This window comes from Fundulus heteroclitus, chromosome 16, assembly GCF_011125445.2.
Source record: "Fundulus heteroclitus isolate FHET01 chromosome 16, MU-UCD_Fhet_4.1, whole genome shotgun sequence".
In the NCBI taxonomy this organism is placed as follows: domain Eukaryota; kingdom Metazoa; phylum Chordata; class Actinopteri; order Cyprinodontiformes; family Fundulidae; genus Fundulus; species Fundulus heteroclitus.
In genome coordinates, this window is record NC_046376.1 from 17,618,381 (window position 1) to 17,638,932 (window position 20,552).

General features: G+C 38.4%; 1 protein-coding gene across 4 annotated transcripts in view; it reads right to left on the reverse strand.

Moving 5' to 3' along the window:
- Nucleotides 1-8,964: 8,964 nt before the first annotated feature.
- sdk2a (sidekick cell adhesion molecule 2a) overlaps nucleotides 8,965-20,552 on the reverse strand; it is a 135,482-nt gene continuing 123,894 nt past the window's right edge. For 3 of the 4 annotated variants that reach the window (XM_036147943.1, XM_036147942.1, XM_036147944.1), the window contains exons 42-45: nucleotides 19,573-19,713; nucleotides 18,530-18,674; nucleotides 11,361-11,490; nucleotides 8,965-10,138 (exon numbers count right to left, since the gene is read on the reverse strand). In XM_036147943.1, the coding sequence (XP_036003836.1) occupies nucleotides 9,722-10,138; nucleotides 11,361-11,490; nucleotides 18,530-18,674; nucleotides 19,573-19,713 (833 nt within the window). In that variant the 3' untranslated portion in view covers nucleotides 8,965-9,721. The remainder of the gene's footprint in view (nucleotides 10,139-11,360; nucleotides 11,491-18,529; nucleotides 18,675-19,572; nucleotides 19,714-20,552) is intronic. The other variant, XM_036147946.1, reaches the window with a different exon arrangement.

Here is a 20,552-nt window from a genome sequence, read left to right on the forward strand (position 1 = left end):
TTGTTACTGAAAAGGGCTATATAAGCAAACTTACCATGCCTTACTACTAACTAAATAACGCCTGCTAAAAAGATAAACACACACAATAATTTCATGACATGCAGGAACTGCCAATTTCAAATTGCAAATAAATTAAATAAAAATAGAATATTTAGATTTTAGAAACATCCTACATGTTTTTTTGAACGTGCAATATCAGTCTTCTCTATGGCGAAAGTTTAGCTTTTTCTAAGAGAAAGAAGCAAGAAGCGCTTGAAAGGTAAATACACAGCCTTTTTCAAGAAGTATAATGGTAGAAAAGTTAAGTTTTGTTAGATATGTAAATGCTAAAACCCATAATAACCAATGTGTAATTTTATTAAAAGTATTTCTGAGACCTCTATCTCTCAAATCAAGTTAGCACTTTCCTTAAAACCCTGCTGTACTGTGTGACATGTTGCTAAATATATTTCCCCATGCTGTATAAAAATACAAAATGGTCAGATTACATGAAAGCTGGATGTATCAGTCCTTTAAAAAAAATAGAAAACCAAGTGACGTTTACATATTTTATTTTTACTTTTGGTTTTGGCAAAAGCACCCAATAAACTTTAAAAAATACATACATTTAAACACTGAATCTTCTCACAATTACATGAAGAAACTTTAAACAGTTTAAGTTGGAAACTTAAGCAGCAATGAGCTTCACAACGGTGAATATTTGGCTTCATCATTACATAGTGTTGTTCTGATGGAGGTTAAATTTGACGTCACTTCCAGAGAAATCTACCAATTTAAATACATTTTAGAGCCCAGATCTTTCCACTAGGCCTCCAGAATGAACGTTCAGTAAAATGGCTTTGTTTATGAAAACTAAATAGTATGAAAATAGCCGAAGAATGATGACACGGATAAAGGATACAGCCTGTTTTACGAAGGGAGAGCAACCAACTCTGGAATAAATATATATATATATATATATATATATATATATATATATATATATATATATATATATATATATATATATATATATATATATATATATATATATATATATAAAAACAGAGACTGGAATGGATGGAAACCATCAATTGCAAGCCTTTGCACCAACAGTGTTCTCTGTACATTTTCATACTATTCCTTCTTCTATCTTTTTCTCACATGTTGACAGCTAAGCTACATATGTGAGTTCACAAAGAGTTTTTGTAGGTTAACGTGTGCAATATGTCACACAGCAGAGCATAATAAACCCCCATCATTTCGGTAGATACTCAGGAGGAAATCCTCCACACCATGTCATCGTCCTTTGACACCATTGCCCAAGTATGGCAGCGTTGCCTTTTTTTCCACAGCTGGCTCACATTGCCATGCATATTTTTAATGAACTCATTCTCATCCAATCATCAACATTTTAGATACGTGTTCATTTTCTATGCTGTTGTATTTTTAGATTTATTATGCGGTGGGAAAAAAAAAAGTGCATCTTCGCTGGAAAGATTTTACAGAGTGAAACATTCGTTTGATCTTGTGTATTTCAGGTTGATAAGTAGCCCCCAGTCAGGAGCCACCCATTGCAGTTTACAATGCAAATTAGCAGGAAGTGCATTCCAGACTGCATATTCACCCTAAAATCAGGAGAAAGGAATGTGCAAACAGCTCCCAAGGGGCAAAGGTCACAACACCTAGACAGAATCTACACTTTGGTCTGCCACAGAGATTTCTCAGTCTTGTAACTATATGATGCTAATGACGTTCTTCCAACTGCAGTTTGCCGTTTATAACACATGCTGGGGTCTGCTTTTGGCTTCTTTCACAGAACATTTTGTCCCACCGGCTGATGGGAGAATATCTTTTACTGTTTATCCCAGGAATGTGAGTGCAGTGGCCTTGCATTTAGTTTGAGATATTTTTTGACATAATGATGCCCCGGATGCATCAGCTAAACTGCTGTGTTCCTAAATGGCTGACAAAACCAATTGCACTCAAAACGAAAATTAAATGTGTTCAGAGAAAGATGATCTATGCTTCCTTGTTCATGAAATGTCAAAATACATTTCAGAGGATTTATTTACTTTTTCTGGACACCGAAGAGAAAAAAAAGCTATTTTTGTAGTGGATGTAAAGATGCAAGATCAAAAGTTTCTTCAGCAAAATAAAAAGATCAAATGGAATCCAAGCGATTATGTCCTCACAAAAGAACAAGGTTCTCAAACCCTTGCTTCTCGGCTTCAACAACTTTGACTGCTCATTTTTGTCAAATGTTGTGAAGAGAATGTTGTCGATATTTCTCAGCGTGAGTTTAATTTATCCTTTGGTGTTTGATGCTTTTACACATTTCTCAGATTGGTATTTGAAGTGCAGGGAAATCATTAATGCCTTGATTTTCGCCAACTGGTAAACATTTCAAACATTTCTCCTGCCTTTGAACGATTAAGGCAATTTACAGTGCAAGCCAAATATGATCACATGGCACCTAATACTCAGTTTTCTAAATATTGGTAATCTGATTTTGTAATTGGATCCGTTTTTTTTTTTTAATCAGTACATATAACATGAAAACATGCCATAACAAAAATTTGCTGCAATCTGACTTATTTTTCTACACTTAAACACTTAGTATCAATAACTCAATTTCAGTACCAGACAAAGACTATTTGAGTAAATACAAAAATGCTTTTTAAGTAGTGATGTCATTTATTAAAGAAACAAAGAACAACATAAATAAATGTGGCTCTAAGTTACAATATAATAACCCTGTTGTTAAATCCTGAATTAACCCTGATTAAACATATTCTGGGTCCAGTTTTACTTGTCACAGTCAAACATAATTACTCTCGGACCTGTAGAATCAAGAAACCATTTAAACAGAACCTGCATGACAACAGGAAGTTGGGTAAAAGATGTCAAAATGTATAAGATTAGGCACCAATCAATATTGGTGCAGAGTGTGCAGGAGGATTCAGTCTGTGGCGCTGGTGTCCTGTTATCTGCAGAGATTTAATCCCCTGCCACATGCTCTTGGTGTTTGTGGTAATCTGTTCTTCTATCTGCTGCTACCTGTGTTTCTGATTCACCTCTCCAGCTTCCATCGAGCTTCTTTGTAGGTCTGCAGGTCACCGGATGTGAAAACAGTCTGTCCTGTGGTGAACCATGATCTTTGGTTTGGGAAGACTTTATCAGCTTTAGTTTTGCTCAGTCTCTGCACAAAAACCCACTATATGCGAGGACAGCAGACGGTTGTCCTTCTAGGTCTGTGTTGTCAGTGAAAAATCTGCGTTTTCAAAACAGTCCTGCGGAGCTGAGATGGCTCCCTCATTCCAGATATTTAGTGTTTCAGTGATTGTTTGAAATTAGGATCAGACGGCAGCGATCAGAGTGTCCCAGATGTATGCGTGTGGAATGTCACATCTGGGCAAAACAGACTTAAGGTTGACCTGATTAAACCATCCCGCTGCAATGATGATTCTGTCTGGTTGAGCTGTTAAGTGTTGGCTGATAGCGTGACAACTGCTCAATAGCTGGCCGGGTGTTAACTTGAGGCGGCACATAAACGTGTATTGTAAGCACAGGATTTAAATCTCTGGGTAAAAGAAAGGCTCTGCACTGTAGCATCAGATATCCAGTGAACAATGGGTGTATTTTAATTTGGCGTTTGCACACCACAAATTGTTCATAAAAAGTAACCTAGAACAAGATCTAAAAAGGAATACTGGCCTAACTTGCATCAGTTGCAATCAGTGTTCATGATTCCCCAATAAGAAGGCCATTTGGGCAAAACTGTCATGCATTAGAAAGCTCAGAGGTGAAAACTGCTGCTTGTCAAAAAGAACAAAAGATACGTCTAAAAATTTCCCAAAAAGTCTTGATGATCCTCGGACTTTTAAATAAACATTTGGGGGACTAAGTAAAAGAGAAACCTTTTTGAAGGTTCTTGTCCAATCACCTCTGGTGTATATCTAGCACAGCATTTCAGAAAAAGAACATAATTCCTACAGTCAAGCGTGGTGGCGGGAGTGTGATGATCTGGGGCTACTTTGCTGCTGTATTTTGCTTACCAATTAAAATATACTGATGAGAATGGCATCCGTTTGTGACCTTAACCCAGATTTAAAAAATTAATTAAAAAATTTGGTCAGGATCATATCAATTGTAAGTTCTGGATTGGACCTGCATAACAGACCTGGGCTGATGTCTTTTACCATAACGACCCAGTAGCATGTTACTGATGTGGGCCAGCTGCAGGCCAGGTCCATACCAGATCAGGAATCTGCATTCTCTTATATGACCCGAACACGGGCCAAATGTATTCATCATCAGCACCAGACATGTACGGGATGAGGATGATTGTAAAAACTTTTCCGGTCCAAATATGCACCTCATTTTGCTGATGCAGTGCCAGCAATGAAATTTGCTCATTTTTAGAGCCCATCAGATGTTTAGTACTAAGTAAACAGAAGTTGTTGGACCTGTCTGATTTTATTAGTAGAAACTAACAAAATAATAAACAAGTAGAAAAAAATGTGCTATTTTTAAGCTTTTAACAAGGTCACAATGCTATTTATTCATCAAAACCATGCCCACATTGGTATTTTGCTTGATTTATGCATGTCTGAGTAATCCTCACGAATTCTGCTCTCTAACCAGCAGCCTGCCTGTCCTGGAAAAGGAGTGGCCATGACAGGTCTATAGAGCAGTCATTACCCACATCACCTACCTTGACTGTGCCTGGCCTGCCCAGGGAAAAACATTCCCGCTTTTTCCAATTGTTGACTGCGAATAATTTCTGCTCAAAGTTTAGACGAAGTGACTCTTTTAGCACTTAATCTGCACAATGACAACAAATAGCTATAGATTTTACTAAGTCAGCAAAATGTGTTTTCAGCTGCGAGAGGTCTCAGATCTTGTCCAGAAATTTTAACGAAGAGCCGGATTGCCAGAAGCGTTAGCACCATGCTGCAAAAGCTCTGGGCAACCTCTTGAAATGGGCAACACCCACTGACAGGAGAGGCGGCATGGCAGTTTAGGCAAGCATCTTTCCTCCAGGCTGGAAAAATTACCAGAAAACAACAAATGTTTCATAATAAATGAATGTTTCATCATATATATCCCTACAGTTGACTTTGTAAGGCCTAAAAAACATGGTATAGAACCTTTAAGCTAATGTAGTATTTTCATAACTTTTGTATTTTTCATATAAGATTTACATATATAGTCATATATCATTGTATTTTCCATAATAGTTAGTTAGTCATGTGTGTAACTCCTATGTCTTCTGTATGTTGTCTTGCAATTGTCACACCCAAATTTTCCCATCGGGGGGACAATAAAGGCATTTCTTATCCTATATTATTTATCTTAACGTGTCTTTTCTTAAGATAAATAGAAAAAATATACTGTTTAACAATGTTTATTTGAAAGAACTGCATATTATGTATTTATGCAAATCTTTATCCAGTTATTGAATTTAAGTGTGATAAAAAAGCACACACACAAGAAAAACAGACAAAAAATGGCAAGGGGTGCAAATACTTTTGTCACTGCATTACAACTCTTAGTAACAACTTTGAACAAGAGTTAAAAAAAAATAACAATGTTGCTTTCAATTTCTGTTGTTGTGTTCTATAATTAATTTGCCCCCATTTTGGAGTCACCAGTCAAGCTGCTCAACGGATGTACTGTGATTTATTCCAACACACACAGCCAGAATCAGGACAAGTTAAATCAATCCCGTGAGGAGATACCGAATTGAAATGTAAAAAAATATATGACAGATTTGTTGATGTGAAGCTTCCTCAGTCTCTGTGTGGGTGAATGTGAGTCAGCGATAGATTTCTGTCTCTCTCAGAAGATGAACCACAGTTGTGGGAGTGTCGAGTTAAATAAAATACCACCATCTCACTTGTAGAACAGAAAATTAAATATTTATTTTTAAAAACCGAGCTTAAGTGTTGATAGGTTTTCTGAAATACGGATTCAGATGTTTTTCATTTCTTTTTCATATACTGATTTTACCCAACAGCTAAAACATAATCGTTTAAGAACTATTGCCCGCTGTCTTCTGCAAATATACCAACCAATCATTGCTTTCTCTTTCTTGTTTTGCAGTTTACTGTATGATAAAGTCAAAAACAATGTTCAAACAGCACAATTTATTCTCCAGAATGGACTCATGCCTACATAATCTGCATGATTTCTCCCTGTCATGTTTAAAATCAATGTCTTTTGGCCTGAAATAAGGAGATTACCACACCACCTGTCCCAATTTTCAGCATGCTTGCACCAGATCCGGCTCTTCTTCCAATTCTTCCCATGGAACTCGTGCTCCTCATGCATCTGAATCATTTCTCCACTGTTGCTGAGAGAATCAGGTCACCCCTGTACTGTGGGATCAAGTGTCAGTAATCGCATTATATTCCCCGACCGCGCAAAAAGGGTCCGCTGAGGGCTGACCCTGTAAAACGGCTGTCTGGAAAGCCTGATAGGGTTTCTATTTTCTTTAAAACCATTGTTTACACAACAGCTATGAAGCTCTACTAATCCCCTCATATGTCAACAGTGTAAATCCCCTTACTAATTTGCCAACAAATTTATTATTCTCTATTAATATTCCATCACATTCTATGATGTTCTGATGATTCATGAAGAAAAAAGTCTTAAAAGCAATATATTTTAAACAGCTACCCTACTGTTCCCTTCATTGCGGTGTTGCATTTGTGTTTAACCTGAATACTTCTGGGCTATTTTTTCAGACTGTAAAAATGTGTTTTTCTTTTGTTTTTTTTTCTCAATTGGGTTTTATCCCAGCTCAGCGATTTACTTGTGCAAAAGTGATGCAAAGAAATAAGAACACACCACATCAAAATTTTTCCTTGTAGTAAAATGAACAATTCAGAAATCAAATGAAGGCCTTGCTCCACATAATATTAAATAATCGCTGCGTTCAGTTGGGTTTCCATCAAAATGCTTATGAAAAATAAAACAGTGCCTTTCACGTTTATTCACACCTATAACTTTTCAAATCTTGCCCTGTTGCAAACATAAACTTTATTGTTGTTTTTCTATCAGGGTTTTATGTGATAAACCAACAAAGAGTAGCACATAAGTGTAAATTGGTCATAGAATGATGCCTTGTTTAAAAAAAATAAAAATAAAATTAAAATTAAAACAGTGTGAGGCATTCAGCCCCCCTTTACCCAGATAACCAGAAGTAAAAGCCAGCCAACCTAAACAGAAGTCATCTAATAGGCAGATAGCATTCCCCTGTGTGATTTAATGTCAGTACTAACATAGCTGTTCTATTAAGTCCTCAGATGTTTTCTCGAGAGTGCCGGTGAACACGCAGCGTCACTAAGAAATGATACGGCAAGCTTTGAACATGTCACAAAACATTGCTCAGATCATCATTATTTTAATGGAAAGAGTGTGACACATCTGCAAACCCACCGAGACACGGCTGTCTGTCTAAACCTGAAAAGCGGGGCAAAGAGAGAAGAATTTGAAGTACCAGCCAAGATGCCTATGACTCTAAAGAAGCTGCAGAGAGCCACAGCTCAGGAGCGAGGATGTGTAAAATCTTTTGAAAGAAAACCCCAAGAGGTCTGGTTTTCCACAAGCCAGGAAGAGGAAACAGCAAACATGTGGAAGAGAGTTGTCTTCTTTTTGACCAACACGCGAAACGCTTTGTGTGGTGGAAAAAAACTGTGCAGCACATCTCCCTGATCACACCATCAACAAGGTGAAACACGGTGGTGGCAGCATGATGCCCTGGGGATTGCAGAAACTGCTTAGAGTTGATGGACGTGATGATTAGAGGGCAATGTTGGAAGAAAAGAGGTTGCAAAAGCCTTAAGTGTCATGACCCTGATGTGTTTGAGTCATTGGATCTCTTTAATGCTTCCTGTCTTGTGTTTCCATCTTCCCAGATCTTGCTCATTATTCTCCTCCCCTCAGTTTCTCTCCTTTCAATGATCTCAGCTATCCTTGAATGTCCACCTGATTACGCTCACCTGTGTTGCCATGCCTTCTTCCACTCCCCCCCTTGTATGTCATTGTTCAATTTCTGGATTCTTCCGTTGCCTCACAGTCCGTCACTTTGCCCTGCTCTCCAGTTTTTTGCTCCTCGAGCCTGTGTAAGGGTCGCTTCTTCTGATAATTCATTAAATCCTTGTTTTCATCATGTGACCTCTGCGTTCCTGTCTGCACTTTGGTTCTGCTAAACCCTCACAAAACATGACATTGAGAATGGGGTGGAAGTTGATTTTCCAGCAGGACAACAACCCAAAACATATGGTCAGAGCTAAAATAGAACTGTTAAAAAAAAGTCATTTAGAATGACCCAGTCAAAACACAGATCTAATTCCCAATGATAATCTTTAGCAAGACTTTTTTTACCGTTCACACCCCCTATTTTTTCAAACTAACTGATTTTGAGCTATTTTGCTAAAAGGAAATGGGGAAAAAAAACTCAGTTACTATCTCTGCAAAGCTGGCAGAGGCATATTCTAAAAGATCTGTGGCTATGACAGAAAATAAATGAGGTTAGGGGTTGGTTAGCTATTCAGTCCACCTGAATACTAACCTGAGGGGGTAGTATACCGTACACAGGCATGCAGAACTTTTCATTTTACTTGTCATAAAAGAAAGAAGTGAAAGCCATATATTTCCACAATGTTAAAAGTAAATGAATATTTTACAAGGCACCGTAGATGCAACCAAAATTCCCACAGTGTTGAATATTGCATAAACCGTTGTATGTTAGGACGACAGTTTATGCAAACATTTTCCTTGAAAGAAAAATTTTGATAAGAGCTAATTTCTTGTAAAAATAAGGTACATTTTTTAAAAATCCTTTTTGGATTTTGCATGTTTTTGAACATCTGGATGGTTGCAACATATCATTTGATAGCAGGGATATTATAAGAAACATGTGCAGATAGTGATGGACAGAGGCCCGGCCCACAATCAGCATCATCAGACTACTACAAAGGTGCCACAACGTTTTAATGTGATTCATAGCAGTTGTCACTAGTGATGTTCGGAAACTTCTGAGGTTGAAGCCGACTGATATAAATATCTGATAAACAATATGAGACAAATACATACAGTAAACAATAAACTGCAGCTCCAGCGGTGACTAGACGGAGTGAGAAACCCAAAGGCGGCCGTGGGGCAACCATGACCACGAGTGCCTCTCGCTCCAGATCAGAGTCCATTCCTCACTCTTGTTTCGTCCTCAGGCGGACAGTACGTCTTCCTTCTGAGCTGCTTCGTCCATTTTCAATAAGCCAAGTGGTCCATACTCTATGTGGATCTATGGTGTTTTTCTTCATAAAGCTCTCATGAAAAACAAATATACAATAGTTTTATAACAAGGACTTCTTTTTTTTTTTGCAGAACTCTCAGTTCTGTTTTTCCTTGTTCACATTGTTGATCCATCAAATGTACCCTAATTGATGCAGGAAATCTCTCAAATGATTGTCTTTTCTTGAAATACAGAATACATAGATTAACCAAAAAAAAACATAAAAATAATAATGCGCTAAACACAATCATACTTATACACTCTTCACAGAGGAGAAAGCACTATTTAAAATGCCTGCAATGCTTAATATTGAGCAAAAAAAACTCTGTCATTCAGACAGAACAAAATATGCGAAAAAGAAAAAGCCAAATATAAATAAACCAACAAAGAAAATCAAAGATTTGTCCTCAGGGTGGTGGTTCAAAGGAGAGCTTTGTGTCAAACAAAGGAGGAGAAGCCCGCTGTGGGTGCCTGAGTGGCACAGCCCAGGCTGCTGGGGGGCCGGTAGAGGGTGCTGTGCTGGCTGGGGGGGTCGGAGGACAGCAGCGAGGGGGTGGGAGTCCGGCTTCCCTTAGGCCTGAACAGAGTGCCCTGGCCCGGTCCCTGGCACTGGGGCTGTGGGGACGGGGCGCTCTGGGGAAGGAGAGGGGGCAATGGGGGCACGGGCGGTGGGTGCGGGCGGGACTCCTGCTCCACCAGGGGCTCGGGCTGGGAGTAGCCGTACGCAGGCGGACGAGAGACGCCTTTTTGCTGCCGCCGCCAGGAGTTGTAGTAGGTGGGGTCGCTGATGTAGTGGTTGACAAAGGAGTGGGCCTTCTGTCGGCTCTGATCCATCTCGTACTCGCTGTCGCTTCCCTGCAAGGATCGGAACCGCCAGACGTCAGAAGGGTCATCAACATTTCACGACAGGTAAATTTTTCCACGCGCTCAAGTCGAAGCTAATTCTATTTCTCTTATTGAGTTGTTTACCCACAAAGACACCACGGCGAATCACAGCACAGAAGGAAACCTCCACTCACAACTGTAGGCATCTAAAACGCGGTACATTCTACAGGAGCGGACCATCATTACTATCGGGAATCTGTCAGACACACTGCAGGAGCTCACCAATAGCTCTGTGGAGCACGGACGTGATAAGCGAACACAAAGGCGTCCTAGAATTGGATAGAGATGTTGTTTACAGCGTTATTTCTTACTTTCTTGTTATATTAAGCTTGCACGTTCTGAATAATTGTGTGGGTGAATCCTTTGTCGTACTCGCTCGGAAACAAAAAAGCTGCAAATTACTCCTGAAGAGAACACTAGACTTTGCGCGCGTGACAAACGCTTACTCACGCTCTAGTCTGTCGAGACACTAAGGCCGAGCAGATGTCGGAGGATCATTTGTTTGGACAAGTGGCAGGTAAACAGTGGGAGGCTATGCAGAGGAAGAAGAATAATAACAGGTAGTGTCTCCAGGGGGAAACGCTGTTTGTTCGGCTCGAACAATGTTTTGACTGCGCAGGTAGCAGATAAATGAGCAAGAGTATAGGCGACCTGTTCGGAATCCGCAACAAACCGCTCTTTAGCCTCTTCCGCATTTCAGTTGCTCTTACGGCATTAAACCTTCATCTGTTTACCAATTCCACACACCCCGCGATGAGCTGGGACCACCTAAATGAATAAATGAATACCTGCTAGAAAAAACTTTAATTAGTTTCAAAGACATTTTAGCACACAGGGGGCACATGAAGTAGCTGCGTGCCATTTTCCTCCTTAAAAAGTCGGTAATAAAAGATTCAGAGATGTCAGCAGCGAGTCGGATATGCTAATAGGGAATACTTAATATCCAGATGATCCACTTGGGGCAGATTGTCATGCAAAATTGCTTTAATTTATTGCAGGAAACGCTGCCCCTCAGTCATAAAACTGTCTAGTTTTTAACTATAGCAAAGTGAAGTAAAATAATCTTTTTTTGAAAAGGTTACAACTTTCCCCTGGAGGAATTTGTCACGTTGAGAAATTGATAGAGATGAATTTTACTTTTTAATTCCTGTTCACTGCCTGTTACAGACTGCAAGCCAGAGTTGCTACCTACCTGAGAGTCAGAAACCTCAGAGGGTTTTTCAGTCAAACTGCTGCTTTCTGCAGGGATCAGGTCATTATATTTAGTGCTGACATCCTCATCTGAGTAGTGCAGGCTTCCAGGACTGGGTCTTGGAGGAGACCTAAAGAGATAGAGGTGAAAAAAAGCAGAGATGAAATACTGTGTATGTGATTTGAAACGCTAAACAGATTAAATAGACTCAGGACTCTCTTTAAACAAACTTGTGCACTCCATGTCAGTACCACGCAGAATAGCTTTATGTTATACGGTAATAAAATGTATATTGTAAACATTAACGGATTCAATGCAGAGTCATTGACTATAAAAAATAAAAATGACTATTTTAGAGATTCATCTGCCAGACCGATGCATATTCCTGGAAGCACTTAACAGATAATTCAAGAAGGACAATATAATTAGGTCACCGTGTTTGTTTCTTCCTTCAAATCTTTAAAAAAGGTCAGTTGTAAGTTAGGTTCATTTTATTCTAACCTTCATAAGATGGACAAACAGAAGTGTGCACAAAACATTATCCACTTGCTCATGAAAATCCTATTTGTAGGGATTCAAGCTGAATGACTAGGAAAAGTGACTCAGATAATATAGAGTTCCTGCAGAAAAGCTCAGTAACTAAGCTCCATGTCAAGTAAGAAAAGACCCCTAGTTTCCACTGGATCCAGTCATTATGTCCACAAAATGAAGCATCTAGGTATGCAATCATTTTTAAATTTCTTCTAAAATAATGACTGCTGCAGTATATAAGACCTCCTAAAATTAAACTGGACGATAAGAAAGTTTAAATGGGCGGCTACCTTCACTTGACTGATGTGCATGAATGGGCTTAATATGGAAATTATGCCAAGAAAGCAATACATTCTCAACCCGTGAATACTTTACTTTTTCTTTACTTAATGACATGTACTGTACTTGGATCGCTGAAATCACTACCAACTTAAAAATCCCAACCTTGAGCTTTCTTGGACCCCAAAGACTTAAATATTGTGTTTTTCGAGCGATTCACATTTGCGAGTCTGAACAAAACCGAAAAAAGGAAGATGTTGTAATTTCAGAAAACGTCTAATTGATTGTACCTTTATTGTATCTAATAAGTAGGAAGCCTGAAGAAAAAAATAAAGACAGAAACGATTGATGATGGCCAAGAACATATTGTCAAACTACATCAATGAGAAATGTAGGTTTTGACAACACAAATGTATTTTAACAGTTTCTTCAGAGTCTGAACTCTTTGCTGTGTGCACTGGTTTTCTATCATCAGACTGAATAGTTTTGATGCAGCTGTTTACCTCAGGAGGTCAGAAACTGCATCTCAAAAGGGTGTTGCAACTGCCTTATATAAACTAAGTTACCAGCCTCGTAGCAGTATATATGAATTTGTCACTATTTACTGATTTTGAAAACAGTCCAGAAACACTCACACTTTTAGAGGTTGTGTGGTGTTAAGTTGACAGACTGAGTAATATACAGTCTGACTTAACTGCAAATTAAGAATTTGCAATGGTAAAAAGTCTGACTGTGCTTCATTAGTACTTTTACCTTTCAAAACATTTTTGAGTTTTGGGTAATTCATGGAATACGTCCTGAAATTTGAATTCTGGCTTTGGAAGTCAGAGGTTTTTTCACCAAAGAAGCTTTTAAAGATGGTAACAACTGCACTGATAAACTGTTTATTTGTACATTTGATAGTAGTACAGTGCAGTATCTTTTAGTTGGTGTATCATGACTTTCTTTAACTTTGCTGGGGTGGGGTGTGTGTGTGTGTGTGTGTGTGGGGGGGGGGGGGGGGGGGGGGCTATGTGCTTGCATGAGTTGTGCTTGAGCAGCAATTGAACAAGTGGCTGGTAAGAGTACCTTATCATCGCCTTGAATGTCAAGTAGTAATTAGCTTAGACAATAGCCATGTTTTTATACTCATTTTGAAGTATCGCATTAAAAAGGGTTGATGAAAATGGCAAAATTTGAAATAACTTCCTCAACTTTTTTACGCTTCCTTGAGGTGAGTTTTTGTGCAAAGCAGGAGATGAAAACACATTTACCAAATAGGTTCTGATGTAGTGAACATTTATATGACTGATGAGCTGTTTCTGCTGTCTGCTTCTTCCTGGATATTCCCATAATGCACAGAGAAATGTACTTCTTTCTCTATGCCTCCAGACTGAATGTAACATCGCCTGTACTAGCTGACATGACAAAACAATTACAACTGTCCCGATAGCAAAATATGCCTGAAAACATCTCTCTTTTTTTAGAGTGTTTTTTAGTGTTGTCAATGTTAGTTTGCAACCTCTACTTCCTGTTTTACAGCCATGCATAATGTCGCATTCTGATGAAATTACACGTTGCGTAGCCTATTTAATTTGTTCCATGCCAGTAGTTGGACACATGCCTAATTAGCATTTGATTTTTTGCAACATTTTAAAAGAAAGCTAAAAATTCACTTGACTATTTGATTAAAAACATGGCTATAGGAAACAACAATGTGCAGATCCCACATTCTTTACAACTTGCAACCAGAACATGGTAAATTTGTAAGCCATTACAAGGTACAGATTCTAATGTGTATTTAAATGCAAGGATGTTGGATTTTGAGGTCAAGGTTGGTGAGACAATAGTGCATTTCCTAATTTGCATTCCAGTTTCAAGGGTGCTCACCTATGTGGAGGAACTTATGTGGGTGTAGTCACGAAAATGGGAAAATAAAGAAAATAAAATCTAACTACATCTTTTTAATCTAAAAACAGGCGATACATAAGGATTTTACTTTTATTACTGTTGCATTTCTACCAAATCATATCATTCTGGCAAGTCCTTAGCAGAATGTTTGAATTTTGCTGAATAATAATCACGACTTTTCTTGGCTTGCTTAAAGTAGCAGTGGCATGTTTAAAAGGGCTGAAATGGAAAATGCTGAAAGTGGGGGTAGAAGAGACAAACAAACTGTGATGGTAAGTGGAATATTAATGCACAAAGCGGACAACCTTGACAATTTCATAGATAAACTTAATATGGGTTGAGTTACACAAGCGTAAGATATGTTAGTGCTTGTTCTTAAGAGCCTAGATGACAACAGCCTTCAAAACGGTTGACAAAACAAACACATATATATCTCTTAGGTTAAAGGGGATGATGTGAGAGGGTGGACTCTGACAAGTTAAGTCAGACATCAAAAAGATGCAGCCACGTGAGTGTAGGGGAGGAGGGGCCATTAATCCAGAGCTTTGAATTATTTAGCAGGGCTGCATCCCCCTCCTCCCTTGCCATATCTGGCTAATTTATCCTTCTTTTCTTCATTCTCTCAAATGTCCCGTTGGGAGCCTGCCAACACCTTCCCCTTCATTTGCAGATTGGACTTCTTCAAAGAGTGGGAGCATCCCGAGTTTCTTTGATCTGATTTTCTGGCCTCCATGTTCAAGGAGAACATGGCAGATTAACCTGCATTTGAATGCACCTCCAATACATTCCACAATAATGTGCACACTAATGCGCACAAGTACATCTTTGTTGTCCATTCACAGTGACAAGATGCAAACTACTAGCCTGTAACAAAGCTCATCCATCTGACCGTGACCCATGCCTCTACATAGACTTCTGATGTTGCAGCTGTCTGTGAAATCCTTCTTATCAAATGTTTAACTAAACATTACCAAACAGCCAGAGCACCAAAGTCCTGCTGACAGTAGTTTGTGTTGGAATAACTCTCCCAGCACTGCACCAAAGGCTAAAGGCCAAAGAAAAATAAGCAGTTCTGACCCAAAAGCACTCTTTGTCTCAAGCAGAGATGGGCAGACAAAGAGCACAGGCAGAGGAGCTCTTGAATGCTAATCGGCTGGTATTGCTGTTCCCCTGTCTCGTTTTCTGCTTCCCAAAACACTGAATATAAATGAGATGAGAGGAAGGATTGGTGACTAGATATCTCAAGAATGACAACACACAATGGTATTTCATGCATAAAAACAAATTGTGCATTATAAAAAGAAAATAAATTCGAATAAATTTGGGAAATTGATATAAAAAAGATATGAAAGTGGTCAACTGAATGCTACAACAGGACAAATATCATATGTTATAGCCACAGAACATTAACCAATTGTTCTTTTAAATCACAAAGGGATTTTAAAACAGTGTTTAATGAAACAAAATAAACTCTTACAAAATTACTATTACCGTGTATGAAAGATGACGCGTCACTTGGAATACACTATTGCCACCTGTTGTAAACCAAAAACAGTTTTCTTGACATTTAAATGACCTCTCTAATGGCATTATTATCAATGTTTGTGTGTCTGTTTGTATAGCTCCACAGTGAAAGGATAAAATGTGCATGCTTACCTTCCCCAAATAACCTATTTACAACAGATGTAGGTGAGGTTTTTGAAAGTAATAGTGTAAACAGGATATATTTATCCCACCCACACACAACATTGCATCTTCTGGAAACAATTTTATGTTTCAAGATAATTAAGACAAAATAAATCCTTGTTTTAAAGGAAGCAATGATCCATGAAGACATAACACATAACATGTCGATGTAGCGGTCAGCAGCCTTGTTGAATTGACTATGGGTGTTGTGAAACTTTTACAATTTTTTACTATGGTTTTTACTTTGTATGTGTCCTCTATCAGTACAGAATGATGACAGAAGTTTTAACTTTAAATCAATAACTCCTCTCCATAAAAAAAGTCCCTTGCATGTTTTCCAATAGGACAAAAGAATGACAGATTATTTATCAGTATTTTGACTTCCTTTTAACACTAATATGTGTATTTGTATAACACGGGACAGCGCTTTGCACGATGAAAGCATAAGAAAAGAAAATACTGAAAAAGTAGAGTGCAATAACGTAATAAAGGCAAGTAAAGACAAGTTGCACTACAGACTAAAATTAATTGTTTCAGTAAATAGCACAATAGAACAGTCCAAGGCCTCTCTAAAATTGTTTTTTAACCTTGAGTTTAAAAAACTCAGGGTTTCAGCATTTTAGAAATTTCTTAGAAGTTTGTTTCAGATTAGTAAAGCACAAAAGCTGAATGCAGCTTCTCCGAATTTGGTTCTGGTTCTGTGTGGCTATGAACCCAATCAAAGAGTAGAGTTGAGTGGTCTGGAAGGTTGATACAAATACAACAAATCTTCAATGTACTTTGATTTGTACACATTCTATGGGGGAGCCTGCAAAATAACTAGGATGATGTGCTCTACTTTATTAGTTTTAGTGAGCATGCAGGCAGCTATTTCGATCAGCTGCAGCTGTCTGATAGACTTTTTTGGCAGACCTGTGAAGACACTGTTGCAGTAATCAGTTCGGCAAAAGATAAACACATGGATGAGTTTTTCGAGATCCTGCTGGTATGTTATTCTTTTAATCCTGGAAATGTTCTTCAAGTCATAGAAGGTAAGCTTTGTAATTGTCTTTTGTGACACTAAAAGTTCAGGTTTGGTTCCATCACCACACCTAGATTTTGGGCTTGATCCGTGGTTTCTAGTAACTGTAGTTGTGTGCGGACTCTTGATCGCTCCTCTTTTTATTCAAAGATAATTCAATTTTGTTTTCATTCAACTGAAGAAAATAATGCCCCATCCATGCATTGATTAGTTCTATAGATCTACCCAATGCTTGATTGGGTTCATAGCCATATAGTGAGCTTGTAGCTTGTAATGTATAGTGATGTGTCATCTGCGTAGTTATGTAACCTATCTCACTGTTTGTTATGATCTGAGTAAGGGGAAGGATGTAGATTTTAAATGTAAGATTAATAGGACTAGTAAATGTTTAGCAATAGCCTGAAGTTCCTTTGCAGGTTAAAACTACCTGCTGATGTGAGTAAACTAACTCTAAACTGCCCTACAAAGCTAATTCAGAGAGATAATGCTGGTCAGAACTGGAACAGAAATGAAAACGTGAAGCAGCAATTTGCCTCTTATACAAATTACATGTAGACTGTACTCTCGACAGAGTGCTTTAAAATCCCTTGCTAGGTTAGCAGCCTTTTTAGGTCTCCATGTTAATGCACAATGAAGCTAGAGGCATTGTTATCACTACTTTCTTGTTGGGTGGCCATTGTGTTGTGAACAAACACAATGGCTAGTTTGGCACTCGATGCCATCATCACTCTTCATTAATTCTTGGCTACGTTCTCGGCTGTCTTCGGGATTTTTCTCTGTTGTCAAATCAGGCAACAGGAAAATAATGTAAGATCAGACTTTAAGGCACATATAAGGCCACAATAAATGTAAGGGACTGTTGCAGTCACCCCTCCAAAGTGACTGTTCTCACAGGAGGGGGGTGGGGGCACTGCATAAAGCCCCCTGGCCATGCTACAATCAGTCTCTTTTCGTCCGCTGCTTTATGCAGCATAGGGGAGGCTCTCATCTTCCTCTGTGGAGGATCCGACTGGAGTTCGGATACCCGCCACATATGCAGGCGGAATAGAAGCTAAGTGCATCCCTGCCTCTTTCACCATTGGAACATAAGCAGCTGACTGCATGGCGCTATTAGTTTTGTTTAACTCCGCCATCGTTCGATAACCCTACGAGTCATACTACAAGGGAACATTATTGTTGCTTTAAATGTGTTTCGTGTAACTTTAGGAAAACTCATCAAACTAACGTAAACATGACCAGGACTATTTTATTTGTCTTTTTGTGTCTTTTTGTGTACATACTTCCCTAGCTTCTTTTTATCTTAATTTGGCTTAGTAGTTTATTTAAGTTTCACCAGCGTGGCAGAGAGGATTTGTTGATTGAAATATAGTGTTGATTCAGATAAACAGTATTCTATAGTGCTCTGGATGTTTGTTTATTTCTGTTAATAAATTCTTGAACTTGAAGATAAGTTGTCACTCATTTATTCCATATGTGTGCAGAGTTTGCTGTTAAAAGAATGCCAATGCTCAAATCACCCTTTAAACCATTATCCCAATGTCAGCTGTTTGGGCTGATATTCACCTTATCAATTTAATAAATATTAAATAACTTAAAACTGTGCGCAATGGCACAAAATCTCTTTCACCCTTTTAAATCTATTTATCTAATTTGGGCATATAAATAAAAATAAAGCTACTGTAAGATACAAGCTCAAAAACATTTAAAAGGAAAAGTTGCAAATATGTAGATTTACACTCTTTAACAGAGAAAAGTGGCTCACCGGGTGTAGATGCCGTTTTTGCGGCAAAAGGAGTTTTTTCCAGAAAGACGCCTGTTGTTGAGCTCCAGGGCAGGGAAGTGTCCTTCATCCAGACGTACCATGTCTCCGTGGGTCAAAGGAAGGGAAGTGCAGTTTGAGTGGTTGCCTGGATATTTGCATGAAGATGACACTGTGTTTGTTTTGGAATAAATTCCACGGTTTTTATTTATTTATGGGTTTTCACCAAAATAATCACATCCCCCACACATTCTTTAAAAAGCAACAGGCATTTTTTAAATCACCTATTTTAATTGGTAAAATTTGCAAACTAAGCCAAAGCATTTTCTTGACTCTTTGATGGCCTCCTTAGATTATCTCTGGCCTGTCAGACATGATTCATAGCGCTAACTTCAGTTAAACAGATGAAACTTGCAGTTGTTCGCCATCCACAGTAGGACATAAATGTTCATGACGGTGTCCATATGCAATACAAACTACATGTTATTGGTTGACTAGATAATGTCAAGAAATAAGCCTTATTATTGTGGCATAATTACCTACTGACCATAGGTAATTAACAAATGAAATAACAAACTGGGATTCCTGAAAAAGTCATGTTAGTTAGGATAATTGACAATATTGCAGATCCCCCTCCTTGATACAGTGGTATATGAGTCTCTTGTGCTGTAGTTTATAATTACTCTCCATCTAATTAATGGGCACAACATTAAGCTGCTGCCAAGCCATTTGTCATGTTATTGATCCTCACTGCAATTCAAGTCAGACGCTAATATTTCTCTACTTCAGTTTACCTTTTATTGTCATGATTCCATTGTCATTTAAACAATGTAATAAAATCAAGATAATGTGTTTATAAGAAGAACAATAGAATAATAAAAAGATCTTTTTGTGTGTGCCTTCACACTATTGTTCTGTAAAATATACTGCAGATGCAGAAAAAATGAACTTCCATTTGTCTGCAGACTTGTACAAGATGAAGATCAATTCCCCCGAAGGCTTAAGTTGCACAAACACACTGAATCTTTAGTGGTTGGATTTCCTACCTGAGTCGGCTTTTTTGGTGTATTTTTTACTCTGGCCTCGGATGATGAGGATGAAAACAAGGAGGAGGATGAAGATGAGGCCGACCAGAGCAATAACGACCAAGAACCACCACTCCTCGTAGAAAGGAGACACTTTCTGAGCTGAAAACACATCAATTGAGCAGAATTTACATTTAAGTAAAGCCACTAATATGTACAGGTTCAGATATAAAAAAAAAAAACAAGATGCAAATTAAAAAGTAAATGTATTCCAGTAGTTCAATGTAACAATTGAAAGTCATATGTTATATATTCATGTTCAGAATGATGTGGTTCAAGAATGATTTTCTATCAACTTGATGATTATGCCTTACAACTAATGAACACCCAAAATTCACTTTCTCAAATTAGGGTATTATCAAAGTGCTTGAGAAAAAAGTAATACAGGAATCTTAGCCACCTAAAAAAATACGTCAATATACTAAGTATATGCATCCAGTACTTGGTTAGGGCTTTTTTGCAAAAGTTACTGTGTCAGTGTAATGTGTCATGGATGTGATCAGCCTGTAGCTCATCTGAGTTGTGAAAAGTGCCTATGATGCTTTATTAGCAACTTTCAGCTTGTCTGTGTCATTGGCTCCGGTGCCTCTCATCTTCCCCTTGACAATACTCCATAGAATATCCTTCTCTATGGGGATTAGGCCAGGCCAGTGTGCTGGGCAATCTAGCACACTGATTCCCTGCTCATTAAAGCGGGCATTGTTATTTCTGGCCATGTGGGCAGGTGCCAGGTCCCACTGGAAAACGAAACCAGCATCTACTTAAAGCTTGTCAGCAGAGGGACAGATGGAGAGCTCTGAATTTCCTGGTAAAAACCTGACACCAATATACGACATTGCTCTGGAAATTATCACTGATTGTAGAAACTTCACACTGGTTCCTCAAGAAACTTATATTTTGGGCCGTTCCACTCTCCCTTCAGACCCTGGGATCTTAATTTA